The sequence below is a fragment of the Protopterus annectens genome, chromosome 2.part1 (genome assembly GCF_019279795.1).
Source record: "Protopterus annectens isolate FY-2018-M chromosome 2.part1, PAN1.0, whole genome shotgun sequence".
Taxonomy (NCBI): domain Eukaryota; kingdom Metazoa; phylum Chordata; order Ceratodontiformes; family Protopteridae; genus Protopterus; species Protopterus annectens.
Genome location: NC_056729.1, coordinates 84370776 through 84392792, shown reverse-complemented (window position 1 = coordinate 84392792; position 22017 = coordinate 84370776). Strand labels below are relative to the sequence as shown.

Genomic DNA, 22017 nt, shown 5'->3' with positions numbered 1-22017 from the left:
ATTTACTTTTATATTTAACCCAAGTGAAATACTTAAAAAAAAAAATTCAGAAATGCTGTTAAGTCAAGGACCACAGTACTATCAATGGCAATATCACGTCATCTCCCCACTAATATATTAAAAAAGTACCTGTGGAGCTTTGAACTTTGTGGCTGGAATTCTGGGTCACATGCTACCCATCACTACTTAAACAATACGTGGATTTCACTTCCATATGTATAATGTTTACACATGTGAGCACTGTAAATGAACAGGTGATTACTAATGAAGAACACAGAGTACATTTACCTTCCCTCATTGACCAACTCAATAAATGCAAGTCCAGCATTCTTCTGAATGGAATTCTGCCACTCCTGTAAAACATAACCATGATCATTAATCAACTGTCAATCACCCTTCAAAAGCATTGGAGAAATATCAGCACACAGCAAAATGCTACTTGTATGTTTCTAACTTAAACATTTAGTAAAATTGGTCAAGGAATAATGCAATCATCGTTCACAAGATTGACAGCATAAAACAGGAGCCAAACCCCACAAGTTACTAGTTTGAGGTCTACCACAGACTTCTTTTATGCTCACAGTGCAGTTCAGATGCTTCTGAACAAACACTGTTTGCAGGCTATGACTCTTTCTCCTCAATTGCTACGGGCACCCAGTGATACAGAGAAACACTCATCCATGACTTTTTTTTTTAATTTATTTAGCTGAAAACATTTTATCTTTTTCAAAAGATTCCTGGCAATTAAACACAATTCTACACTTCTGGCACACTCAACTAAAGTACAGGTTTTACATAACTAAAAGGTACAATAATCTATCCACAAAATATCTTTTTGTTCAGTAACACAAACAGCATTATATTACCAACACTCTCATGTGTCTTCAGGGAATAAATGTAAACAAATTATCAAATTAAACTTACCTAACCTTCCTTACATCACTAAAGGATTTATAGGTTAACAAGTACTAAGTTAGCTGCTCTTGTAGCCATTTTAAGCCTACCCAACTTTCCTTTCAAAGGTGACAATCAAATCCTGTACTTGGTATTTGTAAGGTAAACAACTTAACCATCACATCAACACCCAACCCTAAACCAAGGTTTCAGTCTCACAATTTTAAATTATTTTACTATGGCTCAAGCACGCCATTCTATTTCAGATCACTCGAACTATGCATCAGACTAAAAACAAATTAATACATTTTACACTGCAACACTCCAGGATATAATCTACATTTCATTTTCAAGAGCTGAAGCACAAGTGTACTTCACACAGAATAAACACTCAATGCTTCCTTGCTGATATGCAAGACCAAAGCGTGCTCTTCCAGGAACTGTGTAAGTACTCATGTCAACAGCAGATGAGTGAATCATCAATACTCTGTTTCAAACATGACTGCGTTGATGTCCTCATCTGGATTGCAATTTTGGCTCAAATTTGTCTCAAGCATTAGCAATACAGCGCTCCTGAGTTTAAGCTGTGAAAGCTAATGTATCTCAGAATGGCATAACTCAGGCATAGAGAATGAAGCCACCTTCAGATCTCGACCCCCCCCCCCCCATAGTGAGAAATAAAAAAATAGTAGGTGGATTCCACTGTAGTCTTTGGCTCCTTAAAACAGGGAGATTTTGTGAGGTCAGCCTCCAACACTTATCCAGCTAAAAATGGCACATTGAGAAGATGCCTCTCACATGAAAGATCATCATATGGTTGCAGTGGTGACACCTAGCTCCACAGATGCATCATTAAAGATCTAAGGATGCCACACCTTCAGCGTTTACATAATATGACACGTAGTCATTCACCTGTGCACCCTTCGAATGAGACATTAAACCAAGGCCCCATGTGCCCGAGTTGTTGGTAGCACAGATGGATGTAAAAGATCCCATGTCACTTATTGAAAAGAGTAGAGGAAGTTCCTTGGTGTCCTGGCTAAATTTTCTGAAGTCAGTAACGAATACTACCCTTGGATCTCCTCTGAAAAGAGGCCACTGACCTAGTAAGACTAACCCACTCAAAGTGTAAATAAATAGCTGAATTAATAAATTTTGTCACCATTCCGCTCCCACACATTCATGTCTCCACCATAACACAGCATCAGGACTAAAACACAGTATGAAAAACTGCAGAGAACAGGTGAAGTGGGGCTGCAGAGAAGGCAAAGATTCTGTTCCCTACTTCATTTTCTTTGCCAGCGGCTCTGAATATAAAGCAAATAAAGGGGAAAGAGGACATCTCTGCCTGTCTCATCTGTTCAAACACAGCTTGAAGAGGAACCCTCCCCCACCTTAATTCTTGCCCTGACCACTCGTATATCTCCCTAATTAAAATCTATTATCAGGGAACTCAAATATTTTCACTGCCTTAGTTACAAATTCCAGCTAATGCTACTGAATGCTTTCTTTACTTTAACACCCACAAAATACAGCGTCAATTTTCATACTTTCGTTTCCCCACAGGCTCATCAATGTTCTATTAATTTTGTCAAATGCTTGCCCCCGCCCCAAAAATCATAACAATCCATATATCTACCTATTTTGGCAACACATTTGCCATTCTCTTATCTAGTACAGGCAATAACTGTGGTTTAAAATTGAGATAAATCTATATGAAGTTGGGTCTGAAGAGTCTTTACCGTATACAGCTACCACAGTTTTCTTTAAAGAAGCTGGTACTTTCCCTTTCAAAATACTGCTAAATGAAACCTTCTAACTCTATTACTTTCTTCACTCACAACTTCCAAACTTCTAAAGGAATAATGTCTTTTCCTACAGACTTCTTGGCTATTAACTGCTGAGCCTCAGCCTCACCATCACTTGACATAATTAAGTCTTCCAATAATATTTCCATTTGCACCTTTTCTCAACTTCTACAATGAATTGCTTTATTTAAATTTTCATAACATTTCTGAAATCTCTTAACACCTTTATAGGATCTCCGGGTATTTTGCTGGTCATTGGCTCCCTAAGTTTAGTGACAACCCTTTCTACTCTCTGTTGCCTAAATTACTGTACTAAAAGTTTGTATGCTCAAAAGTTATCACAATAGCTACTTAAGATCAGTCTTTGTAAACTCATGCATATTATCCAAAAACTCTCTTACTGCCTCTTTAGCACGCTGCATTTGCTCCTTTTGCTATTGTTCTGAGAGACTACACATATTCTGGAAAATGAACTTTAACCTTTGTCACCCTCTGTAAATACTTCTTATTACTTCTTTCTCATCACTCTTTTGCTCTCTCCTTCTAATTTCTACCACATTTTAACTCAAATTTAATTGTATCCCACTTATTAGCTATCCTTCTTAAGAACTGTTGTAATAATTTTCAAATCATTTCCACTACCCATTCCAAAATTCCTCTCTCAAACAGATAATTGAGAAAGTGCCAGTGTCTCATTTTTACTTTATTATCCTGAATCTTTATCTTAGTTTTTATTGGTGCATGAACTGAATTAGTTATTGGATGCGTGTCAAATACAAATCCTTCTGTGATGTAATTTCTTTTTAGTCTAGTCCAGTAACTGTACCTGGCGAATAATATGTAAATTCTGTCTTGAGTTCCTACTACTGAATTCACATCTTCCATACCATTCTTATTTATGTCCTCAGAAATGTATCCTGTTTTATTATACCTACCCTTTTAAGTCCCACTGATGTATTTGCCCTATTGAAAACAATGTCCTAGTCCCCACCTATAAATAACACTCCCTGCTGGAATCAGATTTTCTCCTACAATTCTCAAATGTTCTTTAACAGCACTTTTAGGAGTAATATACACATGCCAGCATAATCCTCCCCTGCCAAAAGCCCCTTACTACCACAAATCTCCCGTTGTCTTTTTTTCCTCTTCTGTAACTACTACAGCCCCTCTACTACCCAGTACTGTTACGCCCTTTTTCTTTGCCTTTGATATTCTTGTGAATATCCACCCTGAAATCCTTTGTCTAACTCACATACTCATTTCTATCCAAATGTATCTCCTGCAACACTATTTACACCTTACACTTCTTAATATAATTCATCTCTCGTTGCTTTTTGTCTATACATTTACATTTCATGAAAACATGGACATCACAGTCATTATGATTATTATACATTCGTTTGAATGTACATTTTCAACTTTAAGATCACATACACACAGTAATGCTTGGCAGGCTCATCTCTTATGTACTTCCTCCTTTTGATCTACATTTGAACCTCTGTTACATTTTCAAGACATTTTGATTCAATTAAGCCAGTCAAAAAATGTTTTAGAATGTCTTCCGTCCCATTTTAATTTACAAGCACACAAAACTATGTACATTTTCATAAAGTGAAGTTTAAAGCCCCACTCCAAGACAGGAGCAACCACAGCTACAACTACAATTACCTTTTATAAAAAAAGGTTATCCATGCAAAAGTGGGTGTTTGAGTCTGTATTCACACTTAAGCTGATTGCTATATGTTCTTTTCTTATATCTGTTCTTCTCCAGGATGTGAAAAACAGCTTTAATGTTTTGAAAACACCTCTCATCTTTCCAAATTATAACAATCTCCCATCACCATTGTATGCGTGTGCGCCGCAACCAATTACAACACATTTTCTAACTACTTTGTTTGCTCCATCACACTTTTAGTAGCATAACATATTAGTGTCAAAGGAAATTTTTGCTTTTTATCGCCCACAACTAATCTCCTAGGTTTTGTATAAAACTCATCCAACACCTGTGTCTGAATTGCTAACCACTATTGCTATCTCAAAACAATCATCACAACCACATTACCATTTTACAGATTTCCCCATACATAATGGAACTGCTCACTTTGTGATAATAATCTTGCATCTATATCCAACTATATCAGCTTCCACCTGACACCATTTCAAAACTACCAACCTTGATACTTTTAGTTCCATTTACCACTACAATTATTTTTTTATAATTCTTTTTATTAACAATTTTCATATTACAATATAAAATGGTAACATACAATCAGAGCAAACATGGATATAAATAAGCTTTGTATAACAAATGACTATATAAATAACTATTTACAAATACGCCTTATGTCCAACATAAGAGATAGGTTAGCAGAGTTTAAGCTAGAATGTGCTCAAATAAAGCATCCCAATATTCAGTAAAGTGTGTACTAAGTCTTTGGGTGTATTTCAGATATTTGTGGGCAAGTAAGTATTTGATAGCGAGTTGTTTAACCGTCCCAAGTGAGTAGGGATCCATCCTTCCAGTTAGGGGTCATATAGAGTTTGACAAGGGAAGAGTGTGTTATTAAAATGTGAGTCTGAAGTCTGGATACTCCTGTAGGAGGGATATGTAATATTGTGAATTCCCAAGACAGAGTCATTTTCTCATATCACAGTTTTTCCACCTGTACTCGAAGGGAGCACCAGAGTCTGTAAGAACATTTGCAACTCCAAACATTATGGAGCAAATCAGCGTTGTGATTGTTACAGTGGGGCACAGAGGGTGGAGGAGGAGGGACATATTTTAGTGTGTGTTGCAGGAGTGAGGTACGTGTTGTTTAAGATCATAAGTTGAGTATAGTTAAATTTTTTTTAAGGGGAATAAGTTTCGAAGAAAGTTGAATAGCCTGGGAGATTTGGTTAGGAGAAATGGAGGGTTCTTGGTCTTTTCAGTAGTTTGAAAATATTAGTTAATTTTGGGTTCGGCTAGAGAGAATAAGTTTGTATGAATTAGAAATCATTTCCTTCTTAAGTATAAGGAGGTTCCATATGGACTTGCAGGCTTTAATATCATTTAGGAGTTCGAGAACTATCTTCCAAGATGTTACTACAAAGGTCAAGGATTTGTCTCAGGATGATTGTATAACTTTTGGTTAGAGACGTGTAGTCTTATATCAGATAGTGAGTTATTTCTGAGAGGGAAGAGATCTGCTATAGTTAACTCTCTGATAAGGGGGTGTTGATCATTTTACTGTTCAGTTTAAGGTTGGGGTTGAGATGGATTGGTTGTAAGGTATTGAAAGCACTGAACAGTTGAAAATCTTTTGAAGAATAGTTATTTTATGTTTAATGATTGGGTGTAGTTTGAATTTTTTAGGTTTTCTGTATTAAGGAAATGGGGGAAACTATTTTTAGACTTAATACAAAATTTTAAAGCAACCTTTCCCTTTATACGTTCTACAACTGACTGCCTTGCATACTATTGCCTCCAAACTTCATCTCCTTTGTTCTAACTTTAATCCATAGATGTATCAAATCAGTTTGATTTTCAGCTTGAGAATATTCCCTTCCTTCTCCACTTTCATCAGCCACAAGTTACATTTATTTGATATTTCAAGCATTCCAAAAGTTAAGTACCCATACGTTCATTTTGCTCCATTTCAGTATTTTCATTCTCTTCACTTCCATTGTCATCAATTATATCAGTAAACCTGTCAGTTTCATCATCACATACATATTGGCTCCACCTCTTTCTCCCTTGTTTAACAAACAGTGGACAATCAAACCAGAACTGTCCTTCAGACTTGCGTTTGATAAAACACCTTCCACCGTTTACCTACTAAGTAGGAACTTAAGTCTTTAAAAGAAAACAACACATTTACACTCACCACACTGCTGGAAGATAAAAATGCAGTGGAGGGTGGGGGTAGGTGGGTTTTCACTGTAAAAGACAATGCAGACAATACTGAGACTTACAAAGCTAGATATGCAGCTAAAGGCTACAGTTAGGTCGCTGGTATAGATTAAAATGAAACATTTGCACCAACTGCAAATATGACATCTGTACGAAGTCTAATACAGATGGCAGCTCAGTATGATTTAGAATTGCACCAGATGGATGTACAAATGGCCTATTTACACGCTCCTATTGACTGTGAGGTATATATGGAGCAACCTGAAGGTTTTGAAAAGAAATCAAATAATGATGAAAAATTGGTTTGCAAACTGACTATGTCATTGTACGGATTGAAACAATCTGGAACAAAATGTTGCACGATTATCTTTGTGAAAATAGTTTTATCCAAAACTCTGCAGACTGTGTATACACTAGACAAGCTGAAAATGAGAAAACAGTCCGAATTATATGGGTTGACAATCTCATTATAGCAGCTAGTGACAATGAATCACTAAACGATGTAAAGGAAATGCTCAAAGCTAAATTTAAAATGAAAGATCTGTGAAAGTGAAGACATTTTCTAGGCACTGAGTATACCCAGAATAGTGGTAAAGTAAAGATGAACCAAAAGAGGTACATTACGAAAATTCTTGAGAAATTTGGTATGTCTAATTGTAAAGTAAGAAGTACCCCTTCCGAACAAAAAACAAACTTTGAATGTGACAGTGAATCTACATATCCAAGGAAATATCGTGGGCTTGTATGTAGTTTGAAATATGTTATGACAAGCACGAGGCTGGATAGTAAGCAAACTTTCACAATATTTGACACAACCAAGTGAATCTCATTTAACACTGGCCAAACATGTGTTAAGATAATTAAAAGGTACATTAGACAGAGAGCTGTGTTACAAGAAAAGTGAAGGAAAACTTCAGCTTATAGCATACAGTGATGCAGATTGGGCAACAGATCAAAATGATAGACATAGTACAACAGGTTATTGCTTTAGCCTCAGTAGAGACAGGCCTATTATTTCATGGAAATCAAAGAAGCAACAAACTGTGGCTTTATCTACATGTGAGGCAGAGTACATGGCATTGGCAGCAACAACACAGGAGAGTTTGTACCTTGTGCAGCTGCTGAGTGGAATGGATAGAGAGTGCAAGCATGTGCCAGTAACAATATTTATTTTATTTTATTTATTTTTACATTTAACCGGGCTAGTCTAGCTGGATATATGTCCATTTTCAGAAGAGGCCCGGGGAGAAAAGCTCCAAGCATGAACAACGACAAAGTTAACAATGTATAGAAACCTAAAGGATTAGATTACAGTCTAATATTAGTCTTAAAAGGAATAATAATGATACATTTTTGAACTACAACAGTTAATTTATAGAAACATACATGACTACAGTACAAAGTAGAATCAGTCTAAAAGGAGTAATAATAATACATTTTGAATTATAGCAGGTTTAGTAGAAATTCTACTAACTAATTATAAAATACACAGCAGAAGATATGAGCAAGTCTCAGGTAGGGAAGAGAACACAAGTGTTATTCTCATCATTCAAAGAAACAGAAGTAACTTGTTTTGGAGACTTAGGTAAAAGGAGTAGGGAAAGGGGTAAGTAAATGAGTAAATACAAATCTCAGTCATGATTAGTGCATGGACAAAGCCAATGAGTTTTTAGATGTTCTTTAAGATGTTTTTTAAAAACAGAAGTAGAAGCAAGGGTAGATAATTCTGAGGGAAGCTGGTTCCAAATTTTTCCTGCAGTGTTTGCGAAGAGTGAATCCCCAGCTTTGTTATTAGCTTTATTTGAGGAAACTAGAAGCTTATTAGCAGAGCGGAGTGTGGATAGATTTGTATAGGGTGCAATTAGATTAGTGAGGATAGGTGTGTTGTTAGGGTGGTGTAGGATCTTTTGAGTAATAAGTAATTGTTGACAGAGTATATGGTTTTTCAATTCTAGCCATCCTAGCTGTTTGAGGTTAAGGCAGTGGTGAGTTTTAAAGGGGGAGCTTGTGATGTATCTAGCTATGCTATTATAACAGGTGGAGAGTTTTGAGAGGTTATTTTTGGAAAGGTTAGTATATATAACACAAGCATAGAAAAGGATAGAAATGAGGTGGGTTTGGGCAATAGTTTTCTTTGCAGAAGGGGTAAGGAAGGCTTTGATTCTATAGAGGGTACCAAGTTTTTTGTTAACAGACTTTATAGTGGAGTTCATGTGCTCATCATAGCGGAGACAATTATCAATTGTTACACCTAGTAGGCGGGTTGTGGTATCTGGGGTAATGTTGGTACCACTGTTAGAGGTTATAGAGAAGAATGGAGTAGGTGATTTGTGAGTAGGGGTGAAAAGCAGTAATTTAGTTTTTTTAGGATTTAGGAGGAGGCAGTGTTGCATAAACCAATTTTCGACATTTTGAAAAACAGTTTGGGTAAGGGAGTGGAGAGTGGCTATATTCTTGGCGGTACAGATTAAGGTGGAGTCGTCGGCGTACTGAATATATGTGGCTTGAAGTATGTTGTTGTGTAGATTGTTAATAAATAAAGAAAAGAGAAGGGGACCTAGAATAGAGCCCTGGGGTACTCCAATATTGACTGGTAGTAGCGAAGACAAATTGTTCTGCCAAAGTACTGCTTGCTGTCTGTTTTCCAGATACGACTTAAACCATTGTATAGCTTGAGGGTTGAGAGAATGCATAGTTAGTTTGTCTAGTAGTAAGTTATGGTTAACCATATCGAAGGCTTTCGACAGGTCAATAAATAGAGCAGAAGAAAATGAGTTATTGTTACGATTTTTATTTATGGAGTCTGTAAAGGATAAGAGGGCAGTCAATGTGCTATGGAATGGTCTAAAGCCGTGTTGGCAGTTTGCAAATAGGTTATTTTGTAGTAAGTGGTCAAGTAATTGTTTGTGAACACACTTTTCCACTTTTCCAGAATATTTGACGACAATCAAGCAGCAATCGCTTTGTCGAAGAATCCAGTAAGCAGACAGAGATGTAAACATAGCAAACAACGAGTAGACAAGTTGCTGCAACACAAAACGAAACAATCAAGCCAATGAAAAAACGTTTATTTCTCTAGCGCCTTGGCCACAGTAAGCCTTCAAGGAGTACCCCATCATACACAAAAAGCAGTTTAAATAGTAACAGTTAATTGAACCATAAAACAATAAAACAATGATTGTTTTATTGTTTTATGGTTCAATAAACTGTTACTATTTAAACTGCTTTTTGTGTATGCTGGGGTACTCCTTGAAGGCTTACTGTGGCCGAGGCGCTAGAGATGTAAACATGTTGACATTAAGTATCATTTTATCAGGTCAACACAATAAGCACTGAATACTGCCTGACAATGGACATGGTTGCAGATGTCTTTACTAAACCTGCTACGAAGTAAAAGATTGAAAAGTTCATGTATTACATATTTGGAATGTGAAGGAAAAGTTATCCAAAAGTATATTCTTAAAATGTATTTGTATACAGCGTAAGAGCAAGTGGGGGTGTTGGCTGATAATAAAAGAGAGTGAATGATAGTATGTGTGCGCTTACACTGACGTCCTTGGTGTGGAGAGGTCAAGAGAGGTCACATGACCATGTGCTTTATAATAAAAGAGGAAGCGAGGGTTGTTGCCCTCTTCCGTTTTTAACCAGATAGATTTCCTTCATGTGTGTTTATTTTCCTCTGTAAATGTATGTCTAACTCGACTTTCTTACCTTTAAGATGATACTGCCAACATGAAGACATCAGCGTAATCCTCCTCCCTTGCCAGCAGACCCTTACTACTACAAATCTGCCATTGTCGTCTTTCCCCCCTCTTCCATTATTTGTGTCCTTCTAGCAATTAGTATAATTACTCCACATTTCCTTTGCTCCTGATATTCTGCTGATTATCCATCCTGAAATCCTTGCTTTGTCAAATTCACATGCTCATTTCTTTCTTAATGCACCTTCTGCAGCATTGCTACGGGCGCTCTGCATTTCTTAACATAATTTGATACTTTTTCACTTGTCTACACCTGTAAGACCATTTAAGTTTCAAGATAATATGGATACCATAGCCATTATGATAAAATGATATTGTCCCCATTTATTATACATGACATTTTTTTGAATGTGCATTTCCAACTTACATTTTTACATGCACACAATGTTTGATAGACTGATCTTTTGTACAGTTGTTTATCTGCATTTGAACCTATGTCACATTTTCAAGACTTTTTGTTTTAATGAAAACACTCAAACAAAAAAAAACAAAATATATTTTCAAATAACCCCACCCCTAGTAACTTAGAACAAACGCACAAAACTATGTACATTTTTAAAAATTAAGTTTAATGCTACAGATAGTAATTGCCACAGACAGACAGCTGCATCCACAGGCATTCCCAACCACAAATTAGGGTTACCCATGCCAAAGTTCATGCTACAGCCTGTGTTCTCACTTGCATTGATTGCTGTCTGTTCTTTTATCTCTATTCCCCCTACCAGATGCGAAAATGATCTTGTATATTTCAGAAAACTAACACTGAGATATAAGAAAAAGTGCTCTGGCTATCTTTAAATAAAACTAACACTGCTCTATTAAATGCTTTAACATTTTAAGGCTGCTAGGGAGACTGCTGTCTCAATTCATTTCACAATTTCAAATTTAAATTTTTCAATGAACTGTTTTCCATTGTACCTTTACAGTTTGCATTTCCCTCAGCAAAGAATGCTCAGAACTCTCATGACCAATTGCTTGCACACACAGACAGCTCGCATTCATGGAAAACTACTCAGCAATGAAACTTCATAAATTTTGCTCAGAACAGAATTAATGTTTGGCTGCTATCAACTGCAGCCTTCTGGACTCCCACTGAGCATTTGAGAATGGGGAAACAAAAACAAGCCAATACCTTTGTAGTTGTAAAAACTTGGCATTTTCATGGGTTTCAGCATTTTGTCTTATTTTTAAAGCCTACTTGCTTATGAAACACACTTGTTTATTGTTTACGCCAATGGAATTAAACTTAGGCATTCTCCCTTGTAAAAATAAGAAAATAACAATTCTACAAATATAATCAGTGCACTTTTATACCCTACCCACCAGCCCAAGATCACAGCATATTAACATTAAACGTATTTCTGTCCAGAGTTTCTACTGTAAAGTCTATATTCCTTACAACTAAAAAAGGACTTGTTTACTTTAAATCTTTAACACAGTCACTGAAAAAAATCTCCCCTGCATTTAAAATTCCTCTGACTACACAAAATTGCTTTACTATATACAACATAGTTTATTTTGTTTGTGTCTTTCTGCTTTTCCCGGTTAGGGGTCGATTGGTAGTTGATTTTTACGTGCCCAGTTACCAGCCCTGATGCACAACCTTCAATGAAGGTACGCCCATTCACGCATATCTCCACGCAGAAGACGCTCTAGCTGAGAATCGAACCGGACAGCGTCTTACTGTGAGGCTGTTGTGAAATATTTCAAAGAAATACTAATAAGAACACAATTGTTTTACATGCCTTTTCCTTTCCCCTTTTTTGTGCACTTCTAAACATTAATGCCATACACTGGGGTATATGCTTTACAGTCCACCCACAAGTTTAAAAAAGTCCAGTCTTTTTTAACTACTTTTTTTTGCAAAGCCACGTTTCTCAAATGTGACTGATGCTTTATAATGTCATTTATTCACTAATTTCAGTGTTGCTGGTCTGGTTTTGTTCATCTCCATCTCCCAACATCAGACCCTGGTTCAAATCCAAGGCACTCTAATCAACTCCTTTGTTTTTTTTTTTCCTGTCTCTCAAGAAATTTCCTTTGGGACACTAGAAAATTTTCACTGGCAAAGTCTCTCTATTAACCTTACTGTCACAAGGATGAGTAGCAGACTCTCCTTCTGTTTGCTAGCTCACTTTTTGTTGGATAAACTTTTTTTCCTTTCCTCAGCCTGTTCTGCATCAAAAATTACTTTGATCCTCTAGGAAAAAAATCTCTGAAGATAGCTGGACACAGCAGTTTGAATCTCGCATCTGCCTCTCAGCATTCTCTGATTGCCGGGAGAATTTGCTTGTCTTCTGATTATACAGAGAATAATAATTTTTTACAAATACTTTTGCTAACTCCATTTTTAATATTTTGCCCTTCTGACACAGTTTTGTCAGGATCAACTCTCTGTTGGTAAGATTGCATCTTCACTTATATTGGCCTTGGCTGGTTTCTCATGGCCAGGTTTGGAGCAGACTCGATGTGCCCTTTTATTTAACAAATCCTGTTGTGGAACACCAGTTCAGTTGCTTATTTGTGCTTCTATAAAATTAATACAGTCTGTTCCTTCCAGTTTTTCTGGTACAGCAGAAAATCTCAGGTTCAGTTTACTATTTTTTGAAAGAGCTAATATTCTTAATATTGATCACTGCTGCAATAGCCTTAGTTATACGGGATGCATCTTGCCAAGGACATAACAGCCGGGCAGCTTCCAAAGATTCAAGGCACCTTCCATATACCCTAAATGTCAAGCAGTTTGAGTTGAGCTGACTAAAAGACAAGTTTGAGGCAATGCCTTTCAGAGCTTTATTGCCATTGAAGAGTATGCTCCTCTGTGGCGTGCGAGTATCGGACAGTCAGCTTCTGCTTTCCTTAGCTGGGTAGGCAAGTTCCTTTGTGGGAAAAAAATCTATTTGCTTTTTTTTTTTTTTTTTTTTTAATGATTTTTTTTTAATGATTTAGTACTCTCTTTAGGAAAGCTATTTTAAAGACAAGACTGTTCTGTTGTTTTAATGGACAGCCTCTAGACTGTAATGTACTTTTAAATGGAGCACTCATTTCTGTCAGTTTAATAGTAGTGTTGACTAACTGATAAAATATTTTCTGTAGAGAAATTATGTTTATTTTTTCATTCTGGAGCTGCTATAATGTTTGAAAGTGCTTTTTACTGTGTTTTTTTCCTGTCAAAAAAAGTAACTTTGGTGGACTGGTAGTTTTACTGACCATTGTTGCTTGTTTTCTCCAGGACAGAGGCACCATTTTCAACTTGACCATGGAAAAGATAGTTAACCCCATGGGGCATCCTTCTTCCAGTCACAAAAAGAAAACGTTAAGCAAACAGCCTTTTGCCACCACAAGAGGCTATCAATTTCAGCCACAGGTGCGTAACTCATCTGTTGGGCCTGAGACCACTACGGTTTACTCTGAATCCCTCTGGTGTAGCACTTACAGCAACTATGGACCGGGGGGGGGGTTAACCACATCCTCTGTGTCTGATGGGGTCTTCCTCAGTGGCCAAGGGAGAGCTACTCTTGTCAGTCCTGGGAGATGAAACAAGGAAGGTTTACCTGTTGTGTAAGAATGCTGTGCCCATCATTGGGCAAGCTGCGTCTGCCATTAGTGACATGGCTGGATCCATTTTCCCTGTCAAAAAAAAACCAGAAAACCAAGCATGTATTGACTTCTCCTCACATTTCTTTGGATAAGATTATTTTATTGGGACTGCCTCAAGATTTGATTTAGGCTACTGATTCTTCTTGTAGGGTATTTTCTGGTAAAAGAAAGAAGGGTGCCTCCTTTCCTGACAAGATTCAAAAGTCTAAATCTGAACGGGAAGATGCAAAGATGAGTTCAAAGAGGAGAGCTCAAGTTCTGATTTTCCCTGTGGGGTTTCTCTTTCTCCGAGACCACTGCTAGAATGTCCCAACAATTTTGTTGGCGAACACTGAGGTTTCTCAGTCCCTCAGTAAGAACTATGAGTTGTTACAAGATTTTCCCAAACCAACACCCATTCCTCCTGTCATGCTTGCTTTAGGGGATGCGTCTTACAGCCTACAATTTTCCTGATAGTCAACCTGGTGTCCCCTAAACAGGCAGATTGGGTGTGTTAAGTTCCTCAGTCTTTTAAATGTTTATACAGTATTTCCAAACCTGACCCAGGAGGCATAACCTAAGTTGATTCCTCTGCTGCTAAGCACTTGGTTAATTCCAATCCCACTCTTTCTAATAAGAATGGAACATTGATATGTATGGGGGAAAAAATGTATACTTCTGCAACTTTGAATTTCAGAACTTTAAACTGTCAGGCTCACATGTTAGAGTTTATTCTGACATATTGTAATAGGGTGAGGAATGATTTATCTAGTGTCTTCCTTTGAAGAAAAATCTGCTTTCAATAACTTAGTTTCTTCTACTGCACATGTCACTACTCATTGTTTGCAGTATGTGTAGGACTCTGTTGATATTTCTTCCAGGGGTATGGCCACTAGTATGGTTTTAAGGAGGTTTGTTTGGCTGCATTCTCAGAACCTCCCAGATGATGTTAAATGAGATTTTAAATTCTCCATTGGCTAGAGATATAGCATTTGGCCCCTCTGCTGCAGAAGCAATCAAAAAGCGTGATGAAATAAGCGTGTTGGTCCAAGGAATTGCTAAGGTTTTCCATCCTCCTCCCTTTTCCAAATTGTCCAGGGAATTCCTTTCTCTTCATCGAATTTTGGCAAAAAAAACAACAGTCTCAACAGAATTTAGGTAAACATATATTTAAGAAAGTGGCAAAGAGGTTCCAAAAAGAAGCCTCCCAAAGACAAGAACACTCCAACAACTCTGACTGTTCAGGAGACCTTGGGACTGCCACCCACCCTGTCCCTTTTTCTCTTACAGAAAGACTGGATCTCCACTCTTCACTTTGACATTGTTTCAGACAACTGGTTTCTGTAAATAATTCATCAGGGTTACAAATGGCAGTGGGAGAAAATTCCTCCTTTCCAGGGGGGGGGGGGGGCCTCATTCCTCATCCTGCATATGAGATTCTCTTGTTTCCACATGTTATCCCAAGGAGTGATAGACCGCGGTGGTGGTGCTGCGGTAGCGTTGTCGCCTCACAGTAAGACGCTGTCTGGTTCGATTCTCAGCTAGAGCGTCTTCTGAGTGGAGACATGTGTGAATGGGCGTACCTTCAATGAAGGTTGTGCATCAGAGCTGGTAACTCGGCACGTAAAAATCAACTACCAATCATTAGCAGACCAGAGTTCCGCTGTGGCGACCCCTAACTGGGAAAAGCCGAAAGACACAAACAATCCCAAGGAGTGATAGAACCAGTTCCTTCTTCCCAGGTAAGAAAGGGGTTTTAATGAAGGATGTTTCTACTTCCAAAGAAAATGCTTAGAGACCAGTTCTGGATCTTTATTCCCTAAACCTGTTTGTGATAGCACCTAAATTCAAAATGTCGTCGCCTCACAACCTGTCGACTCTTCTTCCTCTTCCAAGTTTACTGGTAACACTGGACTGAAAAGATGCTTATCGCATTCCTCTTCAAGCAGACTTCAGGTGTTTAAGGTTGCGTGTGTCTGGATCACATTCTCAGTTTTCTGCTTTACCCTTTGGACTGTCCACTGCAGCAATAGCATTCACAAAGTGTCCAGCTCACTGCAGATTACAGCGTTTCCACATTTTTCCATACTTAGACAACTTGCTTATCTTTGCAGTGTCTTTCTCAAAATGTCAGGAATCTCTCTGTGGGGTGAGAAGTATCTTCTACAAGATGGAATTCCAAGAGAACACTCAAAAGTCTTTCCTGACTCCATCACACAGGATTGTGTTCCTGTGACCATACACCTCAGTTTAAAGAAATTTTATTCCACAGGAAAAAATATAGACCTTTATTTAGATCTATTTGTAAGACTTTCCACTCGGACTTCAGTCACTAGAAGGACATACCTTAGGATTTTGGGTCTCTTGGCATCTATGATTCTCATGATATCCCTGACAATCCTCCACATGAGAAAGACAGTAATACTGGAAATTGCTTACTGGGGTTTGTTAGAACAGCCATTACTTGGTGTAGGCAAGAGATATCCTTAAATCAAGGTCTCCCCTTCTGCTCTGCTCCCTAGTGGTCAGTCACCACAGATGTTTCACACACTGCTTGGGGAGCAGTTTCAGGAGAGAGAAAAGCACTTGCAAGCAAACAACTGCACTATTTCCAGGAAAGAGCATCAAAAGTATGCAACTGCCTCACTATAGACAGTATCAGCTGGTCATTTCTTCCATAGACTGGCTGAAGCCAGAGAACATGGAGGGCTGATAGTTGGGTGACAGAATGGGAATAGCTGTCTGTGTAGACATACAATGTTCAGTCATTCTGACAGGTTTGATTTAGGCAAGGAATGAGGCTCAGAAACACCTCAAAACCTGAGAAGATAGGGAGAGATAGGGGCACATTACTATGGACATCGTGGAAGGAACAAGTGATTATGTGCATGCAGTGCCCGTATTCCAGACAAAAAGACTTGCAATTCCTTTCTCCGTCTGATAAGATTGGCACAGACTACCTGACACTGATTCACAGCTTTTGCCCTTTAGAAAATGGCACTGAGTGACACAGAATCCATGTACATGTGTACAGTGTAAGGCAGCTAATAAGGGGTACTGTTGGAGAACCCAGCTGTACCCACTGTTAATGGATGAAACATGCATATATAAAATACAGGATTATGAGCGGGTCACTGATCATAACTAACTTACTATATGTTAGTGAGACATGGATGCCAAGAAATTTGCTCTCTGGGTGAATCTTGGCATGTCAAGAATGTATAATAAATGGTTATGATCAGAGACCCAATCAGAATTCTTTGTACTGCACGTTGCAAAAAAAAATGCCAATTGTTTTGCCAGCTTTCAAAGCCGTAAAGCACTTAGCAAATGCTGTCAGAAAGACAGTGCAAGAGATTCTGTTAGAAAAACGCAAGGACACATGTGACTGACACAGACAGCAGGCATAATCAAACCTATTGTTTATTCTGCTGCTGTCAGATTTAACTCCCTAACGCAATACCTGATCTTAACAACTGAAGCAGGGGGTTGCTTAACATTTAAGATCTAGTCTTGCACTACAGAAACACTTAACTGATTTGTCTTTTTCCAGACTTCAGAGGGCAATAATTGTGCTCCATGCACTATTAGTTAATAATAGGCACTGATACAGTTTCAATTGATTGGGAGGCACAACAGCTTATCAGGGGGTGGGACAAGTGTTTGTTCAATAGTACAAACTGACAGTCCAGTGATAATGGTCACCAATGAAATTACTTCCGAAACAGATTAGCTCATATTCTTGCTGGAAATGTGGGACTTAAACAATTTAGTATGAAACTGCCCTCAGGTGAGGAGGGTAGCTGTACTAACCTTCAAGATACACATGTATTTTCTGGATAAAAATGCTTTATACTACTTAAGGCAATACCTGGACAGCTATGTACATCAGTTAAGGTCAGGCACTTGTGCCTTTAAATCTTTTAAAGGGATCAAGGGGTGACTTCTGCCAAATGTTAATTATTAACTTTATCTTTTGTGTACAGAGACCAGGTGCTAAGAGCATTTTACAAGCTAAGGTTAGAATTTTCCATAGGTACAAGCTGAAAGGTATGAAGGTGGTCTGCTTCTGGTAAGACTTAACTACCACAAGCTGTGAAAATGTGCCTTGCTGATAAATGGTTCCTTGTTCATCCATCCATCCTCAACCCCTTTTCCCATTTTGCACATGGGGTTGGGGTATCACTTCAGTAGTGACAATCATCTCGAGCCAAGGTTTTACACCACCGGGTGGCTACTGCATGTCTTTGCTTCCTTGTTTATGAAGTACATAAAACATTCCTGAGGATTCCAAATACTTACTCAATTAAGTATATGTATGGTTGTTAGTATGACTTATAAGAAAAAGCAACTTTAACTGCACATAACTAAATAATTTGGATGTGCAAACATTTCCTATTAATAAAAACAATGTGATGTAAAAAAATGCAACCAAACAATAAGGAACTAGCACTCCTTAACCTACATAAACATTCCTGCTCAGAGCAAAGCAAATCACTGTTATCTCTGCCAATAACCAACCTGACATGTTCTGCTGTGGTATAACATCATGAAAATATTTTTCAGTTTCATGTGATGAACTGGCTGAAGGAATAGAGCAAATATCACAAAAGTTTAACTTTCCTGTTAGCTCACAACCTCACACATATTAACCCAACTGGGCACAACAGCAAGCATGTACAAGGCCTAAAATAAAGGATTTCCCTGTGTTATATGACATCCTCCACCTGCTCTTCAACCATAGCTATGCATGTCAGCCTTAACACTCAACACTATCAATTACAATTTAACTGGTGAAGACAGAAGATGCCAGCATTGAGAAAGAAATACATTTACAATGATATAATTCAGCACTTCTTCTTTGTGCAGAAACACCACAAAAGGCATTAGTCTAAACAACTTTCATAAACCACAGCTAAATGAACCTTAAATTGTGTTTTAGCAGTTGTGAAATAAAAATTAATGCCATCGTCTTTCATGAACAATTCAATATTTCATCACAGTACATATACAGGATCCAACAATAATGTCATAATAACAGACACAAAATGCAGAAAGGTTGTGGTTATCTTTCTCCCAGAGGTACAAAAGAAAACATGTTAAAAGCCCTGCAGCTGACCACTAATGCAACTAAGAAGTGATAGCTCATTATAAGCTACTTAAAAAAGGAAAGATTCAGTGGCAAAATTTACAGTTAGTGAAGTAATACTCTGACTGGGATTTTCTGTGACAATAAATAAAATGTGCTTGCAATCTAGCAGAAACCTGGGCTAAGACAACTGATGGTCCATTGTAAACAGAGCAAAACAGAAAAATGCACAGACTAAATTAACTGCAGCAAGCACATATACATTATCTTGTTAAATATTTGATGCTCTTATCAAGATCTTTTTTGTTTGTTTTGTTTTCATATACTTCTAAAACCCAAGAAGAGTTGCACTGTTAACACCAGAAAAATATCACTGTTCTTGTACTACACTGACATTGCATGAAATAGTCAAATGAAATTACAAACTGCAATTTTTAAAGCTCACAAAGACTGCAGCTTCTAAAGCAAACAATGTGAAAAGAGAGCAGACGTTACTAAGCCCAAGCAGCATCAACATTCACCTTATTTTGTTTGCATAGTCTTTTAGAGTGAGTGAATTGTTTCTGAAACTGAAAAATTACAAGAGTCGCAACACTGAATGAATGTGACAGATTAAACATCCATTTATACTATATCAGCACATAAAGCAAGAAAATAATTACAACAACATATGAAAAACATGAATAAATGCAAATGAAATTGCTTTGTTTTGCAGATCAGACTCTTTAATAAGGCTTGCTTAGCAACTTTTATTTATTTTGGTTTTACATGTTTGATACCCAAAGATCCATGCTGCAGCATCTCATGTGCTGGACCATGCCTGATATCATTTGCCATTAACCTTTCAATATTCATTTAAATCCTACACAAGGAAGAATTACTGAAAACTACATTTTCTAGAGATGCACGGTCATCAAGCTACATAATATTCTTCCTGCTCAAGAGGGAATGGCTCGGCTTTGTGTGCAAGGTAGTTTTCTTCATTCAGGAGGCTTTGTTCTTCATAGATAGTCACTGATATCTGCATGCAACAAAGGATGTTAACAAAAGGAAGGGGTGTACTCCCTTCCTCATGTCTTCATCACATGTAGAAGTAGAAAACAGGAGATCCTATCCTGTCAGATTTACTGCACACATTCCCAAATCCAATGGGGGCCTACAATAATCATTCAAGAGATCTAAATCTCCTTTGCAACATAAACAGAACATGTTGGAGGGATTTATTTATTTATTTTATTTGCAGTTGGTTAACCAGGATAGTCCATTGGGCTAAAAAAAACCCTTTTTCAATGGAGTCCTGGGGAGAAAAGCTCCAACAGATTACACAAAGATTACAGAGATTTACATTTCAAACAATTTCTGATTACAAGACACAACAAAATAATGAGGTTACAATCAAAAATACTACAAAACAAAATTATTTTTTTTTAGATATAGCTAGAAATGTATTCACAGGGAATGCCATTTCTTTGGCATTGTCTGCCTCTCCACATAAAGCAAAGTACTTCTCTTACACTATTGAAACGTAATCTGGATGGGTAACCGCAAATTCATCTTGGCAGAGCACCCTCGTCCCTCATGGATAAGAGAAAAATGCAAATGTTTTGATTCTCTCTGGGTTATTCATATTTAAAATATAAGGGCTAAAAGCTTCACGAGAATGTTAAACCAGCCTTATAAACAGCTTCACTGATCAATATCCCAGTAAGTACCTATTAACCTATGAAATGGAGGTCTGGGATCTAGAAAGCTGGGACTTAGAGAGAGAGGGTTTTACACTTGCTGATTAAATAATCCTAGAAGATCTGGAGTTGCAAAACATCCCTACATAACCTCCTGAGAGCATCCTGAGACCGTAGGTTTTGTCAGCATGCTATATACCACAGAATGAATATTAAACATATCGTTAATGGGTTAAGGTAGGTTCCCTAGAATTAAAGATCAAGCTATCAAAGACTGGCCTACAAAATCTGTTGGGTCATTCAATGGTATGTCTAAGCAGTAATGTTTTGTGAATATCAAGTGGCCAGATGGCAGCTACCCTGCAAGACAAGTCTCTGAAGCATACAGATAACATAGCAACAACCTCAGTGGAGTGAGGGCTAAAGAATACAGGAGGAGTTCATAATCTAACCATAACAATAATGTAAGAAAAAGGTTTACTTTGAAAGAAGTTCCACAGGCCTGCACTTAGCAGAGGCAACAAATAGTAGTTTGGTCTTAAAGAATGCAGCACATCTGAAGGAAAAATACATATATTTTAAACTTCTCTGGACACTACTTACTCAGGAAAGCTTCTCCAGGACTAGAATTTTTGGATATGTAAATAGAAGTTAAAAGATCAGCTCAAGGCAAACTCAAATATTGCCTTAGGAAAGATATGACCACAAGGCACACCCCTCAAGACAGACATCCAGTTACTTGGCACAGAAATGTTTCTGGTTAAGGTGCTGGCTACCAGCAAAAAGCATATTCCATGAAAGAAAACATATTACACATGAAGTCAAAGATTCAATGGGGATAAATTTAGATAAAGAAACAAAGGAACACAGATCAAAGGATGAACGTGCAGATACTGCTCAGCAAAATATACATCACATCCAAATAAGCTACCACTCTGTTAGCCGAGTCGTCATAGGAAACAAGTTTTTAAATGAACATTTTAGTCCATCACTACATAAAGAAAGAAAACCGTTTCTAAACACTAATTTCACACAAGAGAGAGATTCCTAATCTTTTCTGCCATTAAAGTGGATTATTTATGTATGGTTGTGTAATTAGTATTGGAGGCCAGCTTCTTAGCTGTAAGAACTGTCAAAATTCTATACTATGCACCACCAGCTGTCAATTGCTTGGTCTTTTATTTATGTATTTATATTTGTTTACTGAGGTAGTACACTGATCAATATTTACCAATTTCAGGCTTAGCCTGGGTCTTCCTGTGTCAAATTTGATCTGACATTAAGAATTGAGTGAAGAGTGAAGCCCTCATTC

General features: G+C 37.6%; 1 protein-coding gene across 1 annotated transcript in view; it reads right to left on the bottom strand.

Moving 5' to 3' along the window:
* The window catches only part of LRBA (LPS responsive beige-like anchor protein), a 4045850-nt gene that overhangs the window by 2354309 nt on the left and 1669524 nt on the right, over positions 1 to 22017 (bottom strand). The window contains exon 34 of the mRNA XM_044063433.1: positions 289 to 353. Coding sequence (XP_043919368.1) covers positions 289 to 353 — 65 coding nt within the window. The remainder of the gene's footprint in view (positions 1 to 288; positions 354 to 22017) is intronic.